The sequence below is a fragment of the Saimiri boliviensis genome, chromosome 7, assembly GCF_048565385.1.
Source record: "Saimiri boliviensis isolate mSaiBol1 chromosome 7, mSaiBol1.pri, whole genome shotgun sequence".
Taxonomy (NCBI): domain Eukaryota; kingdom Metazoa; phylum Chordata; class Mammalia; order Primates; family Cebidae; genus Saimiri; species Saimiri boliviensis.
In genome coordinates this window covers 114,495,268-114,517,157 of record NC_133455.1, presented here as the reverse complement: position 1 = coordinate 114,517,157, position 21,890 = coordinate 114,495,268, and the positions used below count along the sequence as shown (strand labels likewise).

The window sequence follows — 21,890 nt, the reverse complement described above, 5'->3', positions numbered from 1 at the left end:
AGAAAACTGAAAATAAGAGCAATTTAAAAATTACTTCCCTGCTTAAATATTTTCTATTATAAGCAGAGGTTATTTAGTGAGATTCCAGTCAAGAGCAAATATCTTTTTTTTTTTTTTTGAGACGGAGTTTTGCTCTTGTTACCCAGGCTGGAGTGCAATGGCACGATCTCGGCTCACCGCAACCTCCGCCTCCTGGGTTCAAGCAATTCTCCTGCCTCAACCTCCTGATTAGCTGGGATTACAGGCACGCGCCACCATGCCCAGCTAATGTTTTGTATTTTTAGTAGAGATGGGGTTTCACCATGTTGACCAGGATGGTCTTGATCTCTTGACCTTGTGATCCACCCGCCTCGGCCTACCAAAGTGCTGGGATTACAGGCTTGAGCCACCGCGCCCGGCCAAGAGCAAATATTTTAAAAGATAGCAGAGCAAAAACTAAAAAAGAAACTGTTATTTAACTAGAACTAGTAATAATTTTAGTTACACTAAAAACTAAACTGTTCACTGAAACTATCAAAGGTTTAATTTCAAGAAGATTCTATAGTACAAAGTAGAAGCCCTTATCCTATTTTAAATGAAATGAGAGGCAATGATAAATGAGTAGCAGTTATGATTTTAAATCATTCTTTATGAAAACAGACCATGAAACATCTGTTTTAAAAAATCTAAACAAAAACGTCAGTGAAACTTAAAAGACATCATAAAAATGAAATAAAGCATAATTCTGATTTAACTTCCAATTTTTATGTTCCTCAAGGGTCACTCTAAACACTAGCAAAGGCCAAAGCATCTTACTTCAACACGGTATTGAGATATATCTGACACACTGCTGACACTGTCCCGTGCATAATTCTTCCTTTGTTCTGAAAGAGAAATTGAAAAAGCCATTATTTGTCTTCTAAGAGACTGATGTTCATATACTGGTATCATGTGGCTATCTCTAAAACTAGTCTATCTCACATATAAATACAGTAGTTGACAAGTCACCATTGTGTGGTGTATCTGAAAACACTCATTATTTACAGTAAATCTAAAAACCACAAGAAATTCTAAATAATAGGCAAGAACAATTTGATCCACTATACATTTTTAGAATTCCAAAGGTTAACAAGATTATAAATATTGTAAGAAAAAAAGTTATTTTATCTAATGGCTTTTTTTTTTTTTAATCAGTTAGGGACCTACTGTTTGACAAATAGATTACAACTGGCTTATAAATTTTATCTGTTACTGCACTGATATAAAAATATAATTACAAATATTGTCATAGATACTGTATTATATGTGTTAGACTACATTATTAAAATAATAGGCTCTACAAGGAACATCTCCTTTCACAATATCCAAACTGGGACAATGCTGGGGAGATTTAAACCATGATTCAATCACACAGCTTGCCATTAAGTATTAACAGTTTTCGCACAGCTACAGAACACACAAATGTGATACTTAGTCTCAGAAATATAAGTTGATAGGAAAAATAAGAAAGTCAGGTAGAACGTTATTGCACCAAACTACTTAAAAAGCAAAAAGAAACCTTTAATTTTCTTTTCTGAAATGCTGCAAAACCAAAAAAAAAAAAAAAAAACCATTAAAATATAAAATTTATGTGGGCAATATTTGGTATTTGTTAGTCTCTTTTTAAAATTTGTATTTTTAAAAAATATGGATTACTTGATGAATTTGCATGCCATCCCTACAAAGGACACGCTAATCTCTGTAGCATTCCAATTTTAGTATATGTGCTGCCAAAGTGAGCACTATTTGTTACTTTCTAATCAAGCAACTTACTTATTTGTAAATTAAGAGTTGCCCTATTTCTTCCAAACAGAATGCTATGATGAAAAATAACTTTAAGGGGGAATGATCAGGTTTTTTCTTCCAGCTTTGGCTCCGTCACTAAGTAGGAAACAAAATTTGGACAAGACACTTAATGCCCTGGGCCTCAGCACCCTTACTGTAAAATAAAAGGGTTAAACAAGGTCAAACCCAAAGACCCTTAAGGCATTAACATCTAGCATATAGATATACCTTAGCTCTCCCAACAACCTATTTTTTTTGCAAAACTATTTCTTTCAGTTAATATAGATATTCTATAGTAGATAAGTTGTTTGAAAAGTTCTGCTGAACATGAAAGCAGAGCAAGTACAAAAAATATAAAGTGCATATGAACATATGCAGATTCAGAATGTTAACACAGAAGTTTAAGACAACTTTAACAAATTTTCATTGTACAACACATATGAAAGTAACTTTTCATTTATATTTACTTTTAAAATTTAGATTAAAATCTCCATGTCCTTAAAACAATATTACTCTGATATTCCAATACATTCCATTTTTGCTTTTGCAGCATTAAATTACTTAATAAAAACAGATGCACTAAAAAATTCACTCTCTACTACCTTTCTTTTTTTGTTTGGATGATGACCTGAAGAAGTATGATCCATCTGGTCCTACCAAAATAACGTCATCAAAAAGAAAGATATGGTTTCACCTAAAATTTTCTCTTCCAGTATAACAAAACATAAACCTTCACTTACAGGACTGTATTCTATATATTTTTTAAAAGTGGACAACCATGATTTTTCTGATTAGTTGATGAGAATTCATCAGTGTAAGATATTAACACATGGATAACTGTCCTTGGGAGAACCATTATGACTCTTGTATTACAATATATAATTCAGAAATATATTTCACAAAAGCACATCTAGAAATAATCACCATTTCCAAGTCACTGGTTCACCATACTCTAACACAATTGTTTATGATAGATTCAGAGCAGGAGGGTTCTGCTTGCTTTGATCTGACCTTAGGACAGTAAAAGAAATGGCAGTGGCTGCCATGACACCCAGTCATGATATGGCAGCTCTTGCATGTTCAAATGCCTGTCTTACAGGTAAGTGACTGGCAAATACAGTTGAAGATCTGAAATACTGTGTTTCTACTTAGATATTCTCATTATGAAGCATTAAGAATTTATCCTTGACTGCCCAATTTCCTAACACATAGTTTCCCAATCTCACAGAAACATAATATACAGAAATGGAAAGAAAAACTATATGATAGCATTTTAAACAGTATGACATAAACTGATCACTCTGATTGCCTAGAAGATATGGTACCGTTTCTAATATTCCAAATTAAGAACCCACTTTAGGAATTCCTAAGCTGCTCTCTCCTATGTTGCACAATAAATAAGTAGTATAAGAAACTACCTTTTAAAGATCCTAAAAATGTATAAATGCCACAAAATGGATTTATAAATAAACTAGTAGTTCCAGTGATTTTTAAGTCAATGCACAAATAAAGGTTAATATTAACATTTTAATAGGCAATTTTGAAAGAAATTTCCTAAAAGGCAATTATAATACATTTCTTTTTTATGAGAATCATATGTATTCACAAGAACTGGTATAAATAGTAATTAGCTCGTAAGCTAAAAATCGCACCAAAGCCTTAAAGCAGTATAAAAAGCCTAACTAAAATCTCTCGACACTACTCAAGATGAATCCTCTAATGAAATTCAACACTTTTGCTAATAATAGTGGTTCTCATCCTTGGCTGCAAGATAGAATGAACTTTATAAAACAGTGTGCAACTCATTTACTATATACTATCTCTTTAAGCAGAACATTTTCCTTTCCAAATTAAGAATGTAAATATGGTCAAATGGCACATTAAATAATAAATAAATGAATAAATATGGCAGTAGGGTTTTAGGTTTCTACTATTACAAGCTGCTCAATTTCCAACACAAGAGTAAATCTATTTCCCCTTCTCCAGGCCCCGCCTATCTCTCTCAGATCGGTTAGAGGTAGGATGAAACTTACTTGCCTACAGAACCACTGGTTGTGTTTCACTATTTTCCCTATTAACCTTTATGTCATGGCCCAGAATGTACATCTCCAAACAGACAGAATTAGGTGAATTCAGTAACCAATGATGAAAAATCTTTACATGCAACTTTAGTATTATACACGATTTAAAAATTGATATTCAACTCCCAGATCAGAAATACTAAATTTAGGTTTCATTTAATTCTTTAATCAGTAGAACTACAGCTATAAAAAGCATCCAGATGTTGGTATTCCCTTAACTGCATTGTTGTTTATGCATAATATAACAATATTTGAAACAGCTAATATTCAGAAATACAGCTAACTTTTAGAAATTTCTTTCTCTAAAAATAAAAATCTTCCTTAGAAAGTAAGGATTTGGCCATTAACAAGAAAAAAGTAACATAAAAGCATTTGCTGAATATTCCTCTCTCTAAATAAAACAGTGGATTAGAGCTCATATTACTTTATACTTTAAAAAATTTCAAACACAGTAAAGGAGAATTCCTTTCCCACTAGTTTAGTGTCTCAGTATATTTATTCCATAGAGGAGAGATGCTTAATGGGAACCAGCGAGGAGCACTGAATGATAATTACAAGCTCTCATTATCAGGCAACTACAATCACAGTTTGACAAATGAGTATCTGAACCAATATACCATTACGAAAAATAAAATAATTTCTTAAAAACTACATTATTTAAGAATTAATTTTATTGGCCTGTTCAACAAATTATTAAAATTGCTTATTTCATGAGTTAAAAAGGAGCTTTAAAATTTTCAGCTGAGGCCGGGCACGGTGGCTCAAGCCTGTAATCCCAGCACTTTGGGAGGCCGAGGTGGGTGGATCACGAGGTCGAGAGATCAAGACCATCCTGGTCAACATGGTGAAACCCCGTCTCTACTAAAAAATACAAAAATTAGCTGGGCATGGTGGCATGTGCCTGTAATCCTAGCTTCTCAGGAGGCTGAGGCAGGAGAATTGCTTGAACCCAGGAGGAGAGGTTGCAGTGAGCCGAGATCGCGCCATTGCACTCCAGCCTGGGTAACAAGAGCGAAACTCGGTCTCAAAAAACAAAACAAAACAAAACAAAAAACAAAAAAACAAAAAAACAAAAAAAAATTCAGCTAAGTTGGGAAAACTGCCAAACTGTCTTTTTGAGTCAACTGCTCTGCCACATTCTACCAAGCTATATTTTTGACTCTAACATTTAGCTCAATTTCCTGATGCTCCTTAATGAATTATAAGCCATTTGCATCTTAAGAATTTCCCCAAAAAACACTTTGTTCTGTTAAAAAAAAAAAAAAAAAGTTCAGTGTTTTCTCTGAGTAAAATACATACCATAAATAATAAGGATGGGCAAGAGAGAAACAGGTTTTAACTCTTAATTGCTACTTGAATGTGTAAGAAATTGCTTGGGCTTTAATTATAACAATTAAATAGAGAGACTAGCTCCAAACCAAGATCAGGAGCTAGAGAGAGACAAGAAGAGAAAGCAAGCTAGGTATGAAAAGGACAACATAAAGTATGGGTATGTTGGAAAATTCAGAAACACAGCTATGAGAGAGTTGAATCAAGCATTGTGTAGAACTAAAGTTCATAGTAAACCCAATTATACACAAATTCACTATGCAGTTTATAGGTTACTTATACTCAATTATTACCAGCACCTCCTTGAGAAGAAAAAACAAAACAGTAAGAACACAAATATATTTTTCTATTTGTTAACATCACAAAGCAGTTTAAAATTAAGGTTAAAATAAGACTTAAGGCCAGCATGGTGGCTAACACCTGTAATCCTAGTACTTGGGAGGCCCAGGCTGGCAGATCACTTGAGATCAGAAGTGATCTCAAGTGATCACTCCTTGACCAGCCTGGCCAACATGGTGAAAGGCTGTCTCTACTAAAAATCCCAAAATTAGGTGGGTGTGATGACACATGCCTGTAATCTCGGCTACTCAGGAGGCTGAGGCAGAAAAATTACTTGAACTCAGGATGTAGGGATTGTAGTGAGCTGAGATTGTACCAGGGCACTTCAGCCTGGGTGACAAAGCAAGACACTATCTCAAATAATAATAATAATATAATAAAATAAGACTTAAAAGAGTACCTGTCTATCATACTGATCCAATATTATTTGTCTGCCCAATAATAAAATCTCGAAGTTAACTGTAGATGTTGGTAATGACAACAAAGTACTACTAACTCGTAATTCAATGAAATGAATTTTCTAGACATAAATGACTTTAAGCAGTTGATAATTTATGAAATGATCACATTCCAAATTAAGCTGTATCTAATTTTAAAAGAAGTTATCTTTCTTGAAAGTCCAGCTATTCAGAACATAGCATAATACCTATCGACACTTAAATAACTGAAATTCTCTGAGTATTTGTTAGAGATGTCACCATGTCTATACATTAAAATGTGCATCTTTAACCTATAGATTCTAGTGGAAAAGCCTCTCAAATCCCCACTTAGAACCTATTTACTAAGAACATTTTCTATCTAGTTTCCCACCCCATAGTAGCAGAAGCCATGGTAGAAGCTTGCATGTTACAACAACACGGAAAAGAAACAGGCTTGAGACCCAGTCACATGGAAAAAGCAGCCCTAAATATTCAAAAGGGAAATGAACCTGAATGGTTTGGTGTAAAGGTAAGGAATGCAGCCCCTGAGTGTCACAGCCCATAAGCTAATGTGCACACACATGACCCTTTGTCACCAAGAAGAGATTACAGCTGCCACACCCGAGGGAAGGGAATATTTAATATACTTTACAAGTATTTCCCTTAAAAATGATTTTAAATTTCAGTGCTTAAAGACTCTGACAAACAGGCTAGCTGAAAAAAACATAAAATTTCCAATATCCTGATAACAGTAGCTAAATAAAATATTACTGTCACGAGATAACTGGAGGAAAAAGAAATTAATACTTATCTTCCTAAGTAAGTGTTATGGCATCAAGAATGACAATGATTCAGAGTCTTTTACATGCTGGCTTGGAAACTGCTTGTATAATAATTTTAAAATGACAAAATAGAGTTATTAAAATTGCAGTATATTTCATTATTTTCCTTGAATAAATTACTATGTCCTCAAATAAGCAAATTTATTGTCATATACAAGCATAGTACACAATACATTTATACTATTTATTAAAAAATATTTCTAGAGCATTATAGGGAGTAATACATGGAATATAAGTTTTAAAATATATAATGAAAGTTATCTCTTGATTCTATTAAAGTATCTCTATAATTACTTATCTAACATCATTTGAGGTTAATATCAAAATATTAAAATTGAGAATCTTGATGAATCTGAGGACCCAGGACAGTCAGTGACTCTCCAGTACCACTCTCCATTCCCATGATAAGGTCATTACTTCTGTTTTCTCATATAACTTACCACAGAATTATTATCTTTTTTATTTTTTAGATGAGGAAACTGGGGCCAATCATTTGAGAAAAACAGCAGCCAACTGGTAGCAGTACTGTGATTCAGATCCTTCGGCCTCCAAAACCCCTGCTGCCTCTCTGAGCACATTCAGTAGAAGCAATCTGGGTGGCCCATTATGATGTCAGACCCGAAAAGTGTTCTCATAAAAAACTCTGCACGAAACTTCAGATAGAGTGTCTAGACTGTGGTCAGTGTGTAAAAAACAGTGTCAGTCACTGTAAACATGCATGTTCCAGTGCACAAAATAGTATCCTCATATTACAAAGATGTTCATGTGCCACCCATGAAGGCAAATTAATTCTTGGAAGATGTTTTAAACTCATTTAAAATTGTAAAAGGATAAATTTTAAATCAGATGCATAAACTGTGAAAAAGCAAACTATATCACAAACTATATCTTCTTTACTAAATTTCCAGTTAAGAAGAGACACTGCTAGCACACACTAAGTTGCAGATGTGGTTTCTTTTCTCTAATATCCGCCACTGTCTCTCAACACACTGCACAAAAACACACACATAGTGCCTTCCCTCTGAGAGTTCTTAGAAAATGCCTGTGGAATGAAAGGACAGATGGATGAATGATAAGGGAGAAATATGTTCATGTTTTGAAGATACATATAATCTCTTCTTTGTGACAAAGGGTCATGTGTGTGTATGTTAGCTTATATGCTGTGAAACTCAGGAGCTGCATTCCTTACCTTTACACCAAATCTTTCAGATTCATCTCCCTTTTGAATATTTAGGGCTGCTTTTTCCATATGGCTGGGTCTCCATCCTGTCTCTTTTCCATGTTGTTGTAACATGCAAGTCTCTAGCATGTGATAACAGACCCTATATATAAGTTAAAACTATGCAGACTGGGATGCTAAGCACTCCCAAAGATACCTTAAAAAAAAAAACTTCAACTAGAATCTGTTTATTGCAAAGCTATCTTCAAAACACGAACATATTTCTCCCTTGTCATTCATCCATCTGTCCATTCATTCCATAGGAATTTTCTGAGAACTCTCAGAAGGAAGGCACTGTGTGAATGTCTTTGTGCAGCATGTTGAGAGTCAGTGGTGGGTATTAGAAACAAAAGGAAAATAAACCACACCTGCAACTTAAGGCCATACTAATTCTAAAGCCAATACGTTGCTAATACTTCTTTCTTCCCTATAAATGCTTCTTAGATTTGCCCTTCTATCCATCTCTTTCTATCTGATTTTATCTATACACTGCTCATTTTCATCACAGTACACAAAATGGTTACCTTGGAATCAAGATTTAAATTATGTGACTTTGATAATCACCTAACTTGAAAAGGGGGCCTCACTTTGCTTTATATGTAAAAGGGGGAAAATAAAAATTTACTGCTTAAAAGCTAACGATTTTCCAGGCTGGTCTCGAACTCCTGAACTCAGGTAATTCATCAGCCTTGGCCTCCCAAAGTGCTGGGATTACAGGTGTGAGCAACCACGTCTCTACTAAAAATACAAAAATTAGCTGCGCGCAGTGGCAGGTGCTTTTAGTCTCTGCTACTTTGGAGGCTTAGGGAAGAGAATAGCTTAAACCCGGGAGGCGGAGGTTACAGTGGGCTAAGATGGCACCAATGCACTCCAGTCTGGGCAACAGAGCAAGACTTCATCTAAAAAAGATAAAGATTTTCAATCATTGGATCTAAGATTTTATAAAGTTGCTTCTAACACAATATAAACATTAAAATGTACAAGTGAGTCCTATTTTCTATTCTTATTTCTTAGCTCTCTAGATTTTAGATTTGTGGTATTTGTGAGAGGATTAATACTCTTTTTCCTTATTAAAAGTCTTTAGGCTATTAATAGATGTCTAATTTACCATATTACTTAGGTCTCTGATTCACCTATTTCTATCCATATTCATCAAATTCATCCTCAATATTACTACCAGAGTGAGCCAGGACAAATCTGACCTATTATTACCTTGACTGAAACATATCAAAGGCCACTCATTCATTGTAAACAATGCCTAAATTCCTCAGTATAATTTTTCGTAATGTGGTCCCCGTTTTTTTTTTTTTTTTTTTTTTTTGAGACGAAGTCTCACTCTGTCGCCCAGGCTGGAGTGCAGTGGCATGATCTTGGCTCACTGCAACCTCTGCCTCCCAGGTTCAGGCAATTCTCCTGCCTCAGCCTCCTGAGTAGCTGGGATTACAGGCCTGTGCCACCATGTTCAGCTAATTTTTTTGTATTTTTAGTAGAGACGAGTTTTCACCATGTTGGTCAGGCTGGTCTCGAATTCCTGATCTCATGATCCACCCGCTTTGGACTCCCAAAGTGCTGGGATTACAGGTGTGAGCCACCACACCTGGCGCATTTTTTAAATCTTATTTCCCAATGCACCACCATGTACTCTCCAGTTAACACCAAATTGCTTGCATCTCATTAATTCATTACACTTATTCTGTAAGTATTTACTGAGCATAAATTGTATATTAGCCACTATGCCAATAAGCACAGGGAATCCTGAAGTGAACAAGACCAACATGGGCCACCTTCACAGAGTTGATAGTCCTGCTTAAAAAGGTTTGATACTGTCTGCAGCATCCTCCAGCCCCTGAAATGCCTGAAGAACACAATATAACTTTCACAGCTCAGCTCAAGGCTCAATTCCTCTATTAAATCCTTTCTGACCAACCCCCACCATATACCTCATACACACTACCTTATACACACTACCATCTAAGCACATTTAGCCGTTTATTATAACAATGTATTGGCCCAGTATGGTGGCTCACATCTGTAATCCCCACACTTCGGGAGGCCGAGGCAGGTGGATCACGAGGTCAAGAGATCAAGACCATCCTGGCCAACATGGTGAAACACTGTCTCTACTAAAAATGTAAAAATTAGCTAGGTGTGGCAGCAGGCACCTAAAATCCCCGTTACTTAGGAGGCTGAGGCAGGAGAATCACTTGAACCCGGGAGGCGGAGGTTTGAGTGAGCTGAGATTACACCAGTGCACTCCAGCCTGGGTGACAGAACAAGACTCTGTCTCAAAACAAACAAACAACAACAAAAACAAACAAACAAACAAAAATGTATTTACTAGTCTATTGCACCAAAATGGCACATAGGCAACGGCCATCTCTTAGTCATCTTTGAAATGAATGAAAACACAGAAAAAAAGACTATGGAGATCATGGCATAGCATACTGAGGCACTTAATAAATATCTGTCTAAAAATGAAAAACTGAAGGAATTACTTATTTTATTCTTATCAGAAATGTCTTTTTCCTGTTATCTTCAAGTTATTCTACAGACTATAAGTCCCTTAAAGTCAGGGATCATATATTTTTGGTCCTATTCTGAGCACATATTAATGACAAAATATTTATTGAATACATTCTCTAGATCTACAATTCATAACTATTAGACCATGGTAAAAACGTCACAATACTTAAGAAACTGACATCAACAATAATCAGATTAATAAGGCTCTAAAATTTGTAGGCATAGGTGGTATTAAATCTATTTTATGAATGTCTGATTTCAATGGCAATGCCAATTCACTAAGAATATAGGTAGAAAAACAATCACAAAACCTTAGAATTGTTTATTCTTAGAAAAGCCAAGAAATTGTAGATCTAGATAATGCAAAAAGAAAATCTCACAATTCAGAAAATGCTCTTGGTTCCTATACTACATAATGACAATGATAACATCAGCAATAATAATAGCAAACACATACAGTGTTTTCTATTTGGCAAGTACAGTTCTAAGCACTTTGCACATACTAACTTATTTTACACTCATTTCAACCCCATGAGATAATCCCATTATACAGATACGCAAAATTAGGCACACACAGGTAAATTAATTTGCCCAAGATCATTCAGGTAATAAATAACTGAATTTGAACTTAGGAAGTCTGGTTCCAGAGTCTTTGGTATTAACCACAATATTTTCATTCTTCATTGTTATACAATAAAAGTGGCTATCCAGACCCTATACAAATAAATGCCATCCTAAACATATGTGGTAAATTTCAGGAGTCCTCAACTTCTTGTTATGACTTCTATTTTATATTTGAAATGTAAAAAAACAGTATGTATACGTGAGACAATCCAGAGAGGGCACTGGGAGTAAGATCAGGGATAAAGCTTAATTACTTTGCAGTGCATAAAGAAATTACCTAATAGCTATTAGACATAACTTTAATACTACCCCCCAAAATTCAAGAGCTATGAGGAAAAAGTTCTGTCACCTGGCAGCTTACCACCAACTAGATCAGTCACAAAGATCAACAAACATTATTACAAGTAGTAAAGGGGAAAAGCCACCTAGGGCATTGGTGCCATGCATAGGACTTTTGAAAGCACTGCAATACATTTCATCTGTAGTTGTAAAACGCATAACAGCAAGCAGAGTTCATAGCTTTGGTAGTTTTTATAAAAACTCTTCAAAATAATCCTTATTGAGCTATCACCACTACATTCCAAACAATATTAACAGTGTGTGGGTTCAAACCATGACTTTGAAAATGTAATTGTGAAAAGTGGTTAGAAACAGAATTACACCCTATCAAACAAACAAACCTACCATAAAGGGCCTTTGCACTTGCTTTTGAACCGTGTTCTCTGTCCATTTGGGAAAAGGTGGGTGATGACCCGTAGCCACTGTAGTTAAAAAAAAAAGAAAAAAAAAGTCATTCTGTTGGGTTAAAGTCCAACATAAGTAATAGAAACTCAACTAGAAGATAAAAAAAATCCAATGCACTATAATCACCATGTGTTTAAAAGAATATATTGAGATACTAACTAAGCTTGTCGAAATGAGTCAGATCCTGCTCTGGTGAGTGGTAATGAAATAAAATATAAACCACAATTTCACAATGAGGACCACGGGTTGGTTCACATCACAGCCTCCCCTCAAATGCTATGTCAGAACTGTAGCCAAGAAGATTCATTATGGTTGAAACTATCTTAAAGAGTTTTAAGTTTGCCATATTGAATTAAGTTCTGAAAGATAACCCAATTATAACAAGTTCTCAAGGATTTGAGCTATAATGGAACAGACAATCCAGTTGGCCTAAATAATACTTTACCATTAAATTTGACATGCTTTACCTTATATCTAGCCTCTTGTTACTAACATGTTATATGAAATAAACAGTACTTTATTTGAATTTTATTCATTTATTCAGTAAACATTTTTTTTAAGACCCAAAACCTAGAAGAATAAGGAGTAAGGGAGGGGGAAACAGGGTGCTGTCAATAAGATAAGTACACAAAATAATTACAATAGAATACAATATCTGGGTAAAACTATAGATATAACATGGAAAATCAAAGAAGGACTAACTCTTTATCAATATGTCTAAGAAAACTGCTACTGCATTGACACAAGCAGAATCCAAATGGACAGAAGCTCTAAAAACAGGCATAGAATCAAGTGAGGATAAGGTATGTGGAACTGACTCAAGAAATAGCACAGTGTCTGTGGAAAGATGCAGTTAATGTAACATTCCCAGAACAGATTAAAGACTGGAGAAGCAGTGGCAGATTGAGGGCTTTTAGCATCATGATTAAGAATTACATTTTATTTTATTCTCTAGAAGTAGTAAACCCCTTACCTGTTATAAAAAAAAATGATGAGTAAAATATATACCACAATGGCCGATATCAAGTAACAACATTAATCATAATATACAAGACAATAGCCAATTAAGTCAGGGTTGTGATTTCAAGTTATACCTTGACCCACTGGAATTATTTTGTTTGCTGGCCTGATCTTTTCCGGTTTTACACAATGGTAAATAACTTGATTAGTTTACTCTAAATGACATTTAGCCCTTCTCAAATAACAATATTTTACAAATAACAATAATATAATGCACCACAGAAATTCAAAGGTCTGAAGTAGACTATATATTCAACTATGAAGAGCAATAATGCATAAAGTACTAGAATGAAACACTGTCCAAGTGTGAGAGCACTAGCATTATCATGAGGCTCTTTACCAACTTATTCTTACCAGACACAATAAACTTTTAATGATAACATGTGTTGTCACAAAGATATTACATATTAATGAGGAATGAACTACCGAACTATACAAAAAATAAAAGTAATCTTTTCATTAAAAATACAAAACAATTAAAATCAACAAATCAAATCCCCCAAAACACATTAAATATAAACCTTTCAACTTACTTCATCTGAGATGGGTACATTCCAAAACCACTGGGATGATTAGAAATATGACCATTCATTGTGTCCTTCAGGCCTGTGTTCTAAAAAAAGAAAGACATACAGATTAAAGTCAATAAAAAGGTCAAGACATCTCAGTTTCAAAAGTTTTTCATTCAACAAATACCTGCTGCTACCAGGAATTATAGTAGAAACACAAAAATAAAGATTTCTACCCTCAAAGACCTCAGGCTCCAGATGCATAGAGGAACGTTTAAACAAAGATCCATTGGCATTTCAAATTAATATGCTAATATTGTAAGAAAATTTAGTTGAACAAAAGAAAAATCTAAAATATAGTTCTGAGTCCTCAAAGCATATAGGCATAATTCTACATTCTGCCAAAACTCATAATCAACTACCAATTTTATGAGATGTTATTTTGTTTACTGTTACATTATAAAATATAAATTCATTTAATTAAAAAATTTGAGAAATAATAGAAAAGTATAAAAGCAAAGCAAAAGGTATTACCCAGAGCCCTATCATTTACAGAGAATCACATGACAGTCGCCTGCCAGTCTTTTTGCCTACAAGTGGTTTTCTTTCCTCCCTTCCTTTTCTTTTCCTCAAAGCACATCTGACAAAAGAATTAGCCCAAATTATTAACTCAGATATGTGCTTTGTCACAAATGCACATGGATACATCTTTTCTCAAGAAAGTTTTCATTTACACATTTCTTTTACTTTTTATGAGAAAATAATTTTAAAAATCAGCATCAGATAGTTAACCTCAGAATCCATTTTTATGTCTATTTTACAGATTGAACAAACTTCCTTCAAACAAGATAAATAATGAGTAAAACTTCCTTATTACCAAATGGAATGTCCTTTTCTTTCTTCTAGACAACACTGCTATACCCAGTGTATTTCTATTCACTCCTGGGTATTTGGTCCTTCCCAGGTTTGTCACTAAGCTATCCTGGATCCTGTCTTATGTTTCTGACTTTTTTCAAGTATATTTTATTACAATGTCTTCTCAATATCTGTGAGTTAGACAGAACATACCGCAGTTTTATGGGCCAAGGGGGTGGAAACATGACTAAATATTGATTTATTAAGTTTCAGATCCCGTGATGGATATTGGTACCACCAAAGTGAACCAAACAGACATGGTCCCAATTATAGGGCCAACTGTCTAGTGGGGGAAAACAGATAATGAATAGATGTAAAATTTTAAGTTGCAGTTATTAATATTATTACAAAGGGAACATTCATTATAACATGGAAGCATGTAATAAGGGAACTTAATTCAGATTGGAAGGGCACAGAAAGCCTACATAAAGAAATAATATTTAAGATCTGGTCACTTTAATTCTTTCTCATTCTTCAGATCTTGGTTCGATCACAATGTCCTCAGAGAAGGATTTTACTGACCTTCCTGAATAGATAAAATTCCACTATCAGACACTCTCCACACTATAGACAGTTTTTCGAAGCACTTATCACATTCATAACTTTTCATTTACTTAAATTAATATCTGACTCTTCACTAAACTCTTAGCCCCCAAAAGGCATGAATTTTTGTTTGATGACTTCTGCTTTTCAAACAAGAAGGGTACCAGGCACAGAACAGGTGTTCTTTAAATATTTATTCAAAGAAAGAAAGAAGGAAATCCATGTCCCACCCTTCAAAGAGTATATTGTATTCTTAGGGAAACAGTTAATTCATGTAAAACAAATAGTAAGGAATTAAGTTCTAACCAATGTAACTCTATTTTAAATCTGCTGGAAGGTCAGAGAGGGAAAAGGCCATGAAGATGGTCATTACTTTCTGGAAGGGCTGAGACTTGACCTAGTTCTTTAAAAATGGATAAGAATGGCCCTCAAAACACTGGAATGAAGCTTTCCTGATAGTATTATCTATATGTATCCACAATTTAAAAGCAAATTTATAAATTAAGAAGCTAAGAAAGATTGGCCTCTGCTCTATACATGGACTGTACTTATAAAATTACATGCGTATTACATTGCTGTACTCCATTTTTGTTGTTTTCCTTTTTCAGTTTATAGATACAATCAGTGGTGTGCTGGTAACCAATTCTCAGGGTGGGACAAGGCAGAGGGCCTGATTTGTAGTGCTTATTGATTTCCATGGTATAAATTTTCCCACCATGGCCAATTTCCAGCAGTCGGTGGTTTAACAGCAGCTTACAAAATTCCTAAATTCTTCACAATTTGCTCTCATAATCCTAAAGGATCCAACTACAGCACATCATTGCTACATTCTATAATTTGGGCCAGAACAGAGGCCTGGAATAACATTATGGAACTAGAGATAATAGGGTCGGGATACAGACATTCACGAAGTCTGGAATTTTAACACTATTCCTGGCACTAATTGGACTAGGAAAGTCAATTAAGCCTCTGTCTCAACATTCTCATCAGTAAAACAGAGATAATTCTTCATATTCTGAGCTCACAGTGCTAGTGTAAAGATGAAATGAGATAGATGTGCAAGCTTCTTCCAAAATTGAAAAAAAAAAAAAAAAAAAGAAATGTTCTTTCAAAGCAAGCTGGTTCATTCAGTATATAAATTAAACCCCCAGGGTTTGAGCTGATTTTGATCTGGTTTGCATTTTAAAACCACAGCAGCTGGTTTTAATGAAAAGTGATAGCCACAGCAACTCATCTTTTCATGTTTAATTCTTCATGACAATCAAATAAATGCATGGTCTTTGTTTTGTTTTAAAATAGTGATCTGTTAGAAAGAATAAGAGAACATTAGAAAAGGGGATAGAAAATGTCAATTTGCTAAATTGAATTTTAAATATGGAAACTTTATGTCATTTGAGAATCACAGTTTCACTTATCACCATGGCTCATGTGGCAAATATGGAAGCTTTCAAATACCCAAATGGAGCAACTGTAGTTTATACCATGCAGAGGAAATAATTACAAATGCTTGTCTTTTTTCCACTAGGCTTTTAAGACATACCCACAGTTTATACCCATATACACCATGTACACAATTTAAAATAACAATAAACTCTCACTGAAAAACTGTTTTTATTTATATAAACTGTTAAAGCAACCTAAAAACTAAAGAGAGAAAGTTTTATTTATCACTTTTAAGTTTAAAGACTCACAAATGCAGTTAATCACACTAACTACATAATTCTACTGAAAGTGTACACTAAAGCCATCATAATAGCTACCATCTACAGGACTTTGAACTGCAGAGTGCACTAATAAGCAGATTTTCTTCGACTTCTGCCACCCTGAGACAGCAAGATCGATCCCTCTACTTCCTCTCCCTCAGCCTACTCAACATGAAGACAAGGATGAAGACCTTCATGAGGATCCATTTCTATTTAATGAATAGTGGACATATTTTCTCTTCCTTAAGACTTTCTTAACATTTTCTTTTCTCTAGCTTACTTTATTTTAGAATATATAATACATATACAAAATATGTTAATCAACTGTTTATATTATCTGTAATACTTAGGTAAACAGTAGGTTATTAGTATATGTTTTGGAGGAGATGAATTTAAACACAGATTTTCGACTGAGTGGGGGTCAGCACCCCAATCCCTGCGTTTGCTCAAGTGTCAGCTGTATTTGATTTTAAGTAACAGCATCCATGTCATTATGAAAACATTTTTAGGAAGTCATAGTTACTCTAATTTTATCTTTATTTTCTACAGAAAATTAAATTCTTTGACAGAAGTATACAAATGATAAATTTAAGATCTAAGTTAAACACATCAAAAATGTAAAAACACTATAATTTTCCATAAAAGTAAATGGCATGTATGAAGAAAATGACTATAAGAAGAAATAAACAAGGCTATAAGGCTAACCCAGCAAATTAAATTTGTATTAGAAAGTTTTAAGATTCTCATATATAAGTACGTTTTAGATTCCTTTTCTTTACTCTTGGTTGCATCTAGTATCAATTTTCAAATTGGTAGATGAGTATGTAGTCATGGCTCAATGTCAGAAAACTACCTAACCAATCTTGCTGCCACATAATTATTAACTCTCTGCATATTTAACTGTCCTTCAAATGACTTGTGTTGTCAGAAAATATCACTGATTTTTTTAATCTACTAAAGTGTGTGTTTGGATATGACAGAATATCTAGAAACATCTATATCTAGATTTCAATTTAATTTAATTTATGTCTCTCAATCTAAGTTACAACCAAGTGGGAGGGGGCATTATCATTACTTAGGATTTTAACTAACAGACCAGTGAAACTTAATTTCTACCAATACTTTGTGACATTGTCTACCAATGATTTTGCTTAAAACATTAAAATAAATAATAATCTTCTTTAAACCTCTTAAATCATTACACATATTATCTCCTACAGTGTCTACTAGAGCAACCACGTGTTAATATATCTTACCAGTACCACCAATAAAGATAAAACCATGTATTTTTCCATGTTATTTTTTCAAACATCAAGTAACAAATAGTTTTTATGTGTGAATAAACTCAAAAAACTAATAAGGACATTAAGCTCTTGTAACAATAATTTGGTTAATGCCTGTGAAGGTATCACAATAATTTCTAGGCCATATGGAAGAACAGTATTTTCTCAAGGCCAGTATCAATGCAAATGGAGTAGCTTTATGCCTTTAAATCAATACATTGGAATAACTTAAAATCATTAACTTAGATCCTCTTTCTTTGTAATTAAAAGAAAATTCTTAAGCTGTTTATAAATTAGAACATAATTTTAGGAAAAGTCTATGATCAAATCAGAATGTTGTTTGCTTAACAAGTGATTGAAGAAAACTACTTACAACAAAATTTGATATGCAACTTTAGAAAGAACTAATTTAGCACTAATTATGCTTTGCTATTATGATGGATTTCACAGGAAGGCCTAACACAGAGAAGAGCCATAGACATATCCTAATACTACTATTGTATTTCCCTCAAATTCTTGTCTATTCCCTGAGTTGCTACAATGGCATCATCAGCACACATGTGCTATTGGATGTTATACTATATGTAGAAAATTACTAATATCTCAATTCAAAACACTGTTGATATTGTACTGACTTGGGATACTACGTTAATTTTTAAAAGAGTAACTTCTATTTATTGAGTTTTAACCCTGCATCAGGTATCATGCTAAATGCATTCTGTTGTCTTATTTAATCTTCACATTAGCTTTTGAAGGAAGTACTATTTTCCATTCTCATTTTATAGATTAAATTGAAACAAAGAGACTGCCATCTGTGTGGTATTTTGAAACTTTATAAAATCATATAGTGCCATGAATGACTGAAAAGCAATGTCTTAACTGTGTGTCTACAATAAAATCATAGGCAGAAGAGAATACAAAGGAGACAGGAAAAGAAAATATTCAATGAGCTCCCACTTTATATGACATTTTACAAATACCACCTCATTTATCCTTAAAACAGTATTATCAGATAGTTATTGGCCCTATTTTGTGGGTGAGATGACAGGTTCAAGACAGTTAAGTCATTTGCCTAAGTGGTAAAGATATCAAAGGGAAGGGAGTGGTCCCTTTAAATAACAGGGAAGTGAGGAATGGAAGTACTGGGTAGAGGAAGGTGTGTAGTCCCTGGCTAGAGCTCCACCCCATGGACCTAGGTGAGGACAGGCATTTTTGTTTTCCTGGCCAAATGTTGCATTTCCCAAGACTATCCTGGCCTGTCACACCCCCATCCTGTGCCTATAAAAACCCTGAGAACCTAGCAGGCAGACACATAAGCTGCTAGACATTGAGGGGCAAATCAGGGGAGGAACACAGCAACCGACACCAGCATGCTGCAGGCCACTGACCTGCAGAATGACGAGAAGTTTGGAATTTGATTAGCGCAGTTGAAGGAGAGCCCAGGCTGCCAAGCAGCCTGACTCGAGGGGAAAACCATCTCCCTTCTGGCTTCCTCCATCTGCTGAGAGCTACCTCCACTCAATAAAATCTTGCACTCATTCTCCAAGCCCACGAGTGTCTGGTACACCAAGGCAAGAACACCGGGATACAGAGAACCCTCTGTCCTTGCAATAAGGTAGAGAGTTTAATTGAGCTGGTTAACATAAGCCACCTATAGATGGCAAAACTAAAAGAGCACCCTGTAACACATGCCCACTGGGGCTTCATCTGTAAACATTCACCCCTAGACACTGCTGTGGGGTTGGAACCTCACAGCCTGCCCATCTGCATGCTCCCCTACAGGTCTGAGCCTCAGGGCACAAGAAATGAGGCAAACCTCCATCACATGGCCTGTGAGGGGGACAAGGGAACTTTTCTCATTTCAGTAACAAGAAGCTAAAATTAGAAGCAGAACTCAACCTCTGATCTGACTAACTTATGTCCTATTTTCTTTCCAATAAGTTACACCATTGTGTGATAGTTCAATCACTGTGTGCTTGCCAAAAGTTTTCAGTTTTTTCACTCTGATGTTCAATTATATTCTTTATTCTAATCAACAATTTTTCTTAACATAAGGTATTAAAAATGCTAGTTTTTGGAAGGGAAGAGTATTTACTGAGAAAACTAGAATTAAATATGATATATTTTTAATGCTAAATATTCTTTTTCCATAAAAGTACCATAATGCTAAATTAGTACAGTTCAACATATTTTACAAAAGCCAACAGATAAAGACCTAGCAGGGCCTAACATAAACCAGCTAGGTGGAAAGACAGAAAAACATGCTCTAAAAACATCTTTTTAAAAAGTTGTATTTTTAATTGACAAATAATTATATACCTTTATAGCACACAATTTGGTGTTTTGATACATGTGTAACCAGGAAATAATTAAATCAGGCTAATTAGCATATCCAGCATCTCAAATATTTATCATTTCTTTCCAGTAAGAACATTTAAAACCCTCTCTGTTAGCTAATTTGAAATAACACAAAACATTAGTATTACCTATAGTCACTGTGCTGTGCAGTTGGTCACCAGAACTTATTCCTCCTCACTGTAACTTTGTGCCCATTGTTAAGTAAAATGAGCCAGGCACAGAGATTTCACTTTTATGCAGAATCTAAAAAAGTTGGATTCAAAGAAGTAGAAAGTACCATGGTAGTTAGCAGAGGCTGGGGGCAGGGGAAGGAAGTGCACCAGGAGAGGAGAAACATTGGTAATATCACCTTTAATGAGACTGAAACTCCTGAATTCAAATTTCATTCTAGTGTCTTAAATGGCCTCTAAAAATAGTAAACCATAAAATATTACAGGTACAGCAAGAAGAGCTCTAACCCACACATGAGATAAAATATTTTAATATTTAACCACCCTGTCACCACATGATTACTTTCCTCTGCATCACCTAGAGCAAAGGACATTAAGCAGTAAACAAAATACTGCAGATGATTCACTGCATTTCCGTACAGCTCCTTAGGAGGATCAATCTTTTATAAAATATACAATATATTTTTATAAATGCTTACAACCTACAAAGTGCAAAATGGTACCTTTAGGCAACTGCTGTACTGAATTCATCCCTCTTTTCTAAATCATAAATACATCTTCCTAATATTACTACAAGTAAAAACTTAATTGTTAAACCACATGCGACTTTAAAAAAATCCTTAGAATTCTATTTTTTAAAGGTTAAATAAATCTTTCTAGTGTATTATAATGCACATACTTACACTACCCCCAAACTACTTCTCATATATTTTATTGATATTCTTATCTCAACTTCCTCTCATTCTGCCTGCTATAATATTCTAACATTGATTATTTTGATAAGAGAACACAGAGGCATTGTATCTTATCAAGGATTATTCATTGCTTCAAATTGTCGGTTCTATTTTAGCAATGTGTGGTTTTACAGATCCAACGGCCAGCAGAATGATCATAAGGGAGAAGGTATTTGCTTTCTAACAGAATATTTTGTATACTTTTTCTAGGTGTCAGACTGTATCAAGAGCAACATGTATAACTTTATAAGTCTATGAAAAGTTCATGACTGAACAGATGAGGTAAAACCCTCAATTCTTAACTGTTCCTTCTTCCTATTATTCTATGCCTCTTAACATTTTGTTCACAAAGATAAAAATGCATACTTTTCAAAATGCTATTTTTCATTTATCTTCAAGAATAGAGGCAGTCATAATAGGCTGCTAGAAAGTGATGCAACAAAGAAGAATCAAAACCAAACAAAAAAGTCAGTTCCAGTAACTGTCTACACTTGGCTGAATATAAAAAAAATTAAGCCACATTGTCAGTAGGTAATTCTACTAAGAAAACAAATCTCTAGTACCTCATCTAAAGCACAGAAAACCTAGGACAAATAAAGCTTTTCTTGAAAGCTTTCCTGCTTATAAAGAAATTTTAGTGGGCAGGAAGCATCTTTAAAAAAAGACCACATTATGGGCAATAGAAGATAGCAAAGTATAAAGTTCAAGGACAACTAGATTAGGGGTGGATCT

At 34.5% G+C, this 21,890-nt stretch overlaps 1 protein-coding gene and 1 non-coding gene across 7 annotated transcripts in view; both read right to left on the bottom strand.

Moving 5' to 3' along the window:
- Positions 1-21,890, bottom strand: part of EPS8 (EGFR pathway substrate 8, signaling adaptor) — a 164,240-nt gene that overhangs the window by 52,302 nt on the left and 90,048 nt on the right. For all 6 annotated transcript variants that reach the window (XM_074403255.1, XM_039461656.2, XM_039461654.2 and 3 more), the window contains exons 2-4: positions 13,477-13,556; positions 11,864-11,940; positions 796-863 (exon numbers count right to left, since the gene is read on the bottom strand). In XM_074403255.1, coding sequence (XP_074259356.1) covers positions 796-863; positions 11,864-11,940; positions 13,477-13,535 — 204 coding nt within the window. In that variant the 5' untranslated portion in view covers positions 13,536-13,556. The remainder of the gene's footprint in view (positions 1-795; positions 864-11,863; positions 11,941-13,476; positions 13,557-21,890) is intronic.
- LOC120360810 (U6 spliceosomal RNA) lies at positions 1,660-1,761 on the bottom strand. Its single transcript, XR_005577227.1, has one exon. It is a non-coding gene; the product is annotated as a U6 spliceosomal RNA (small nuclear RNA).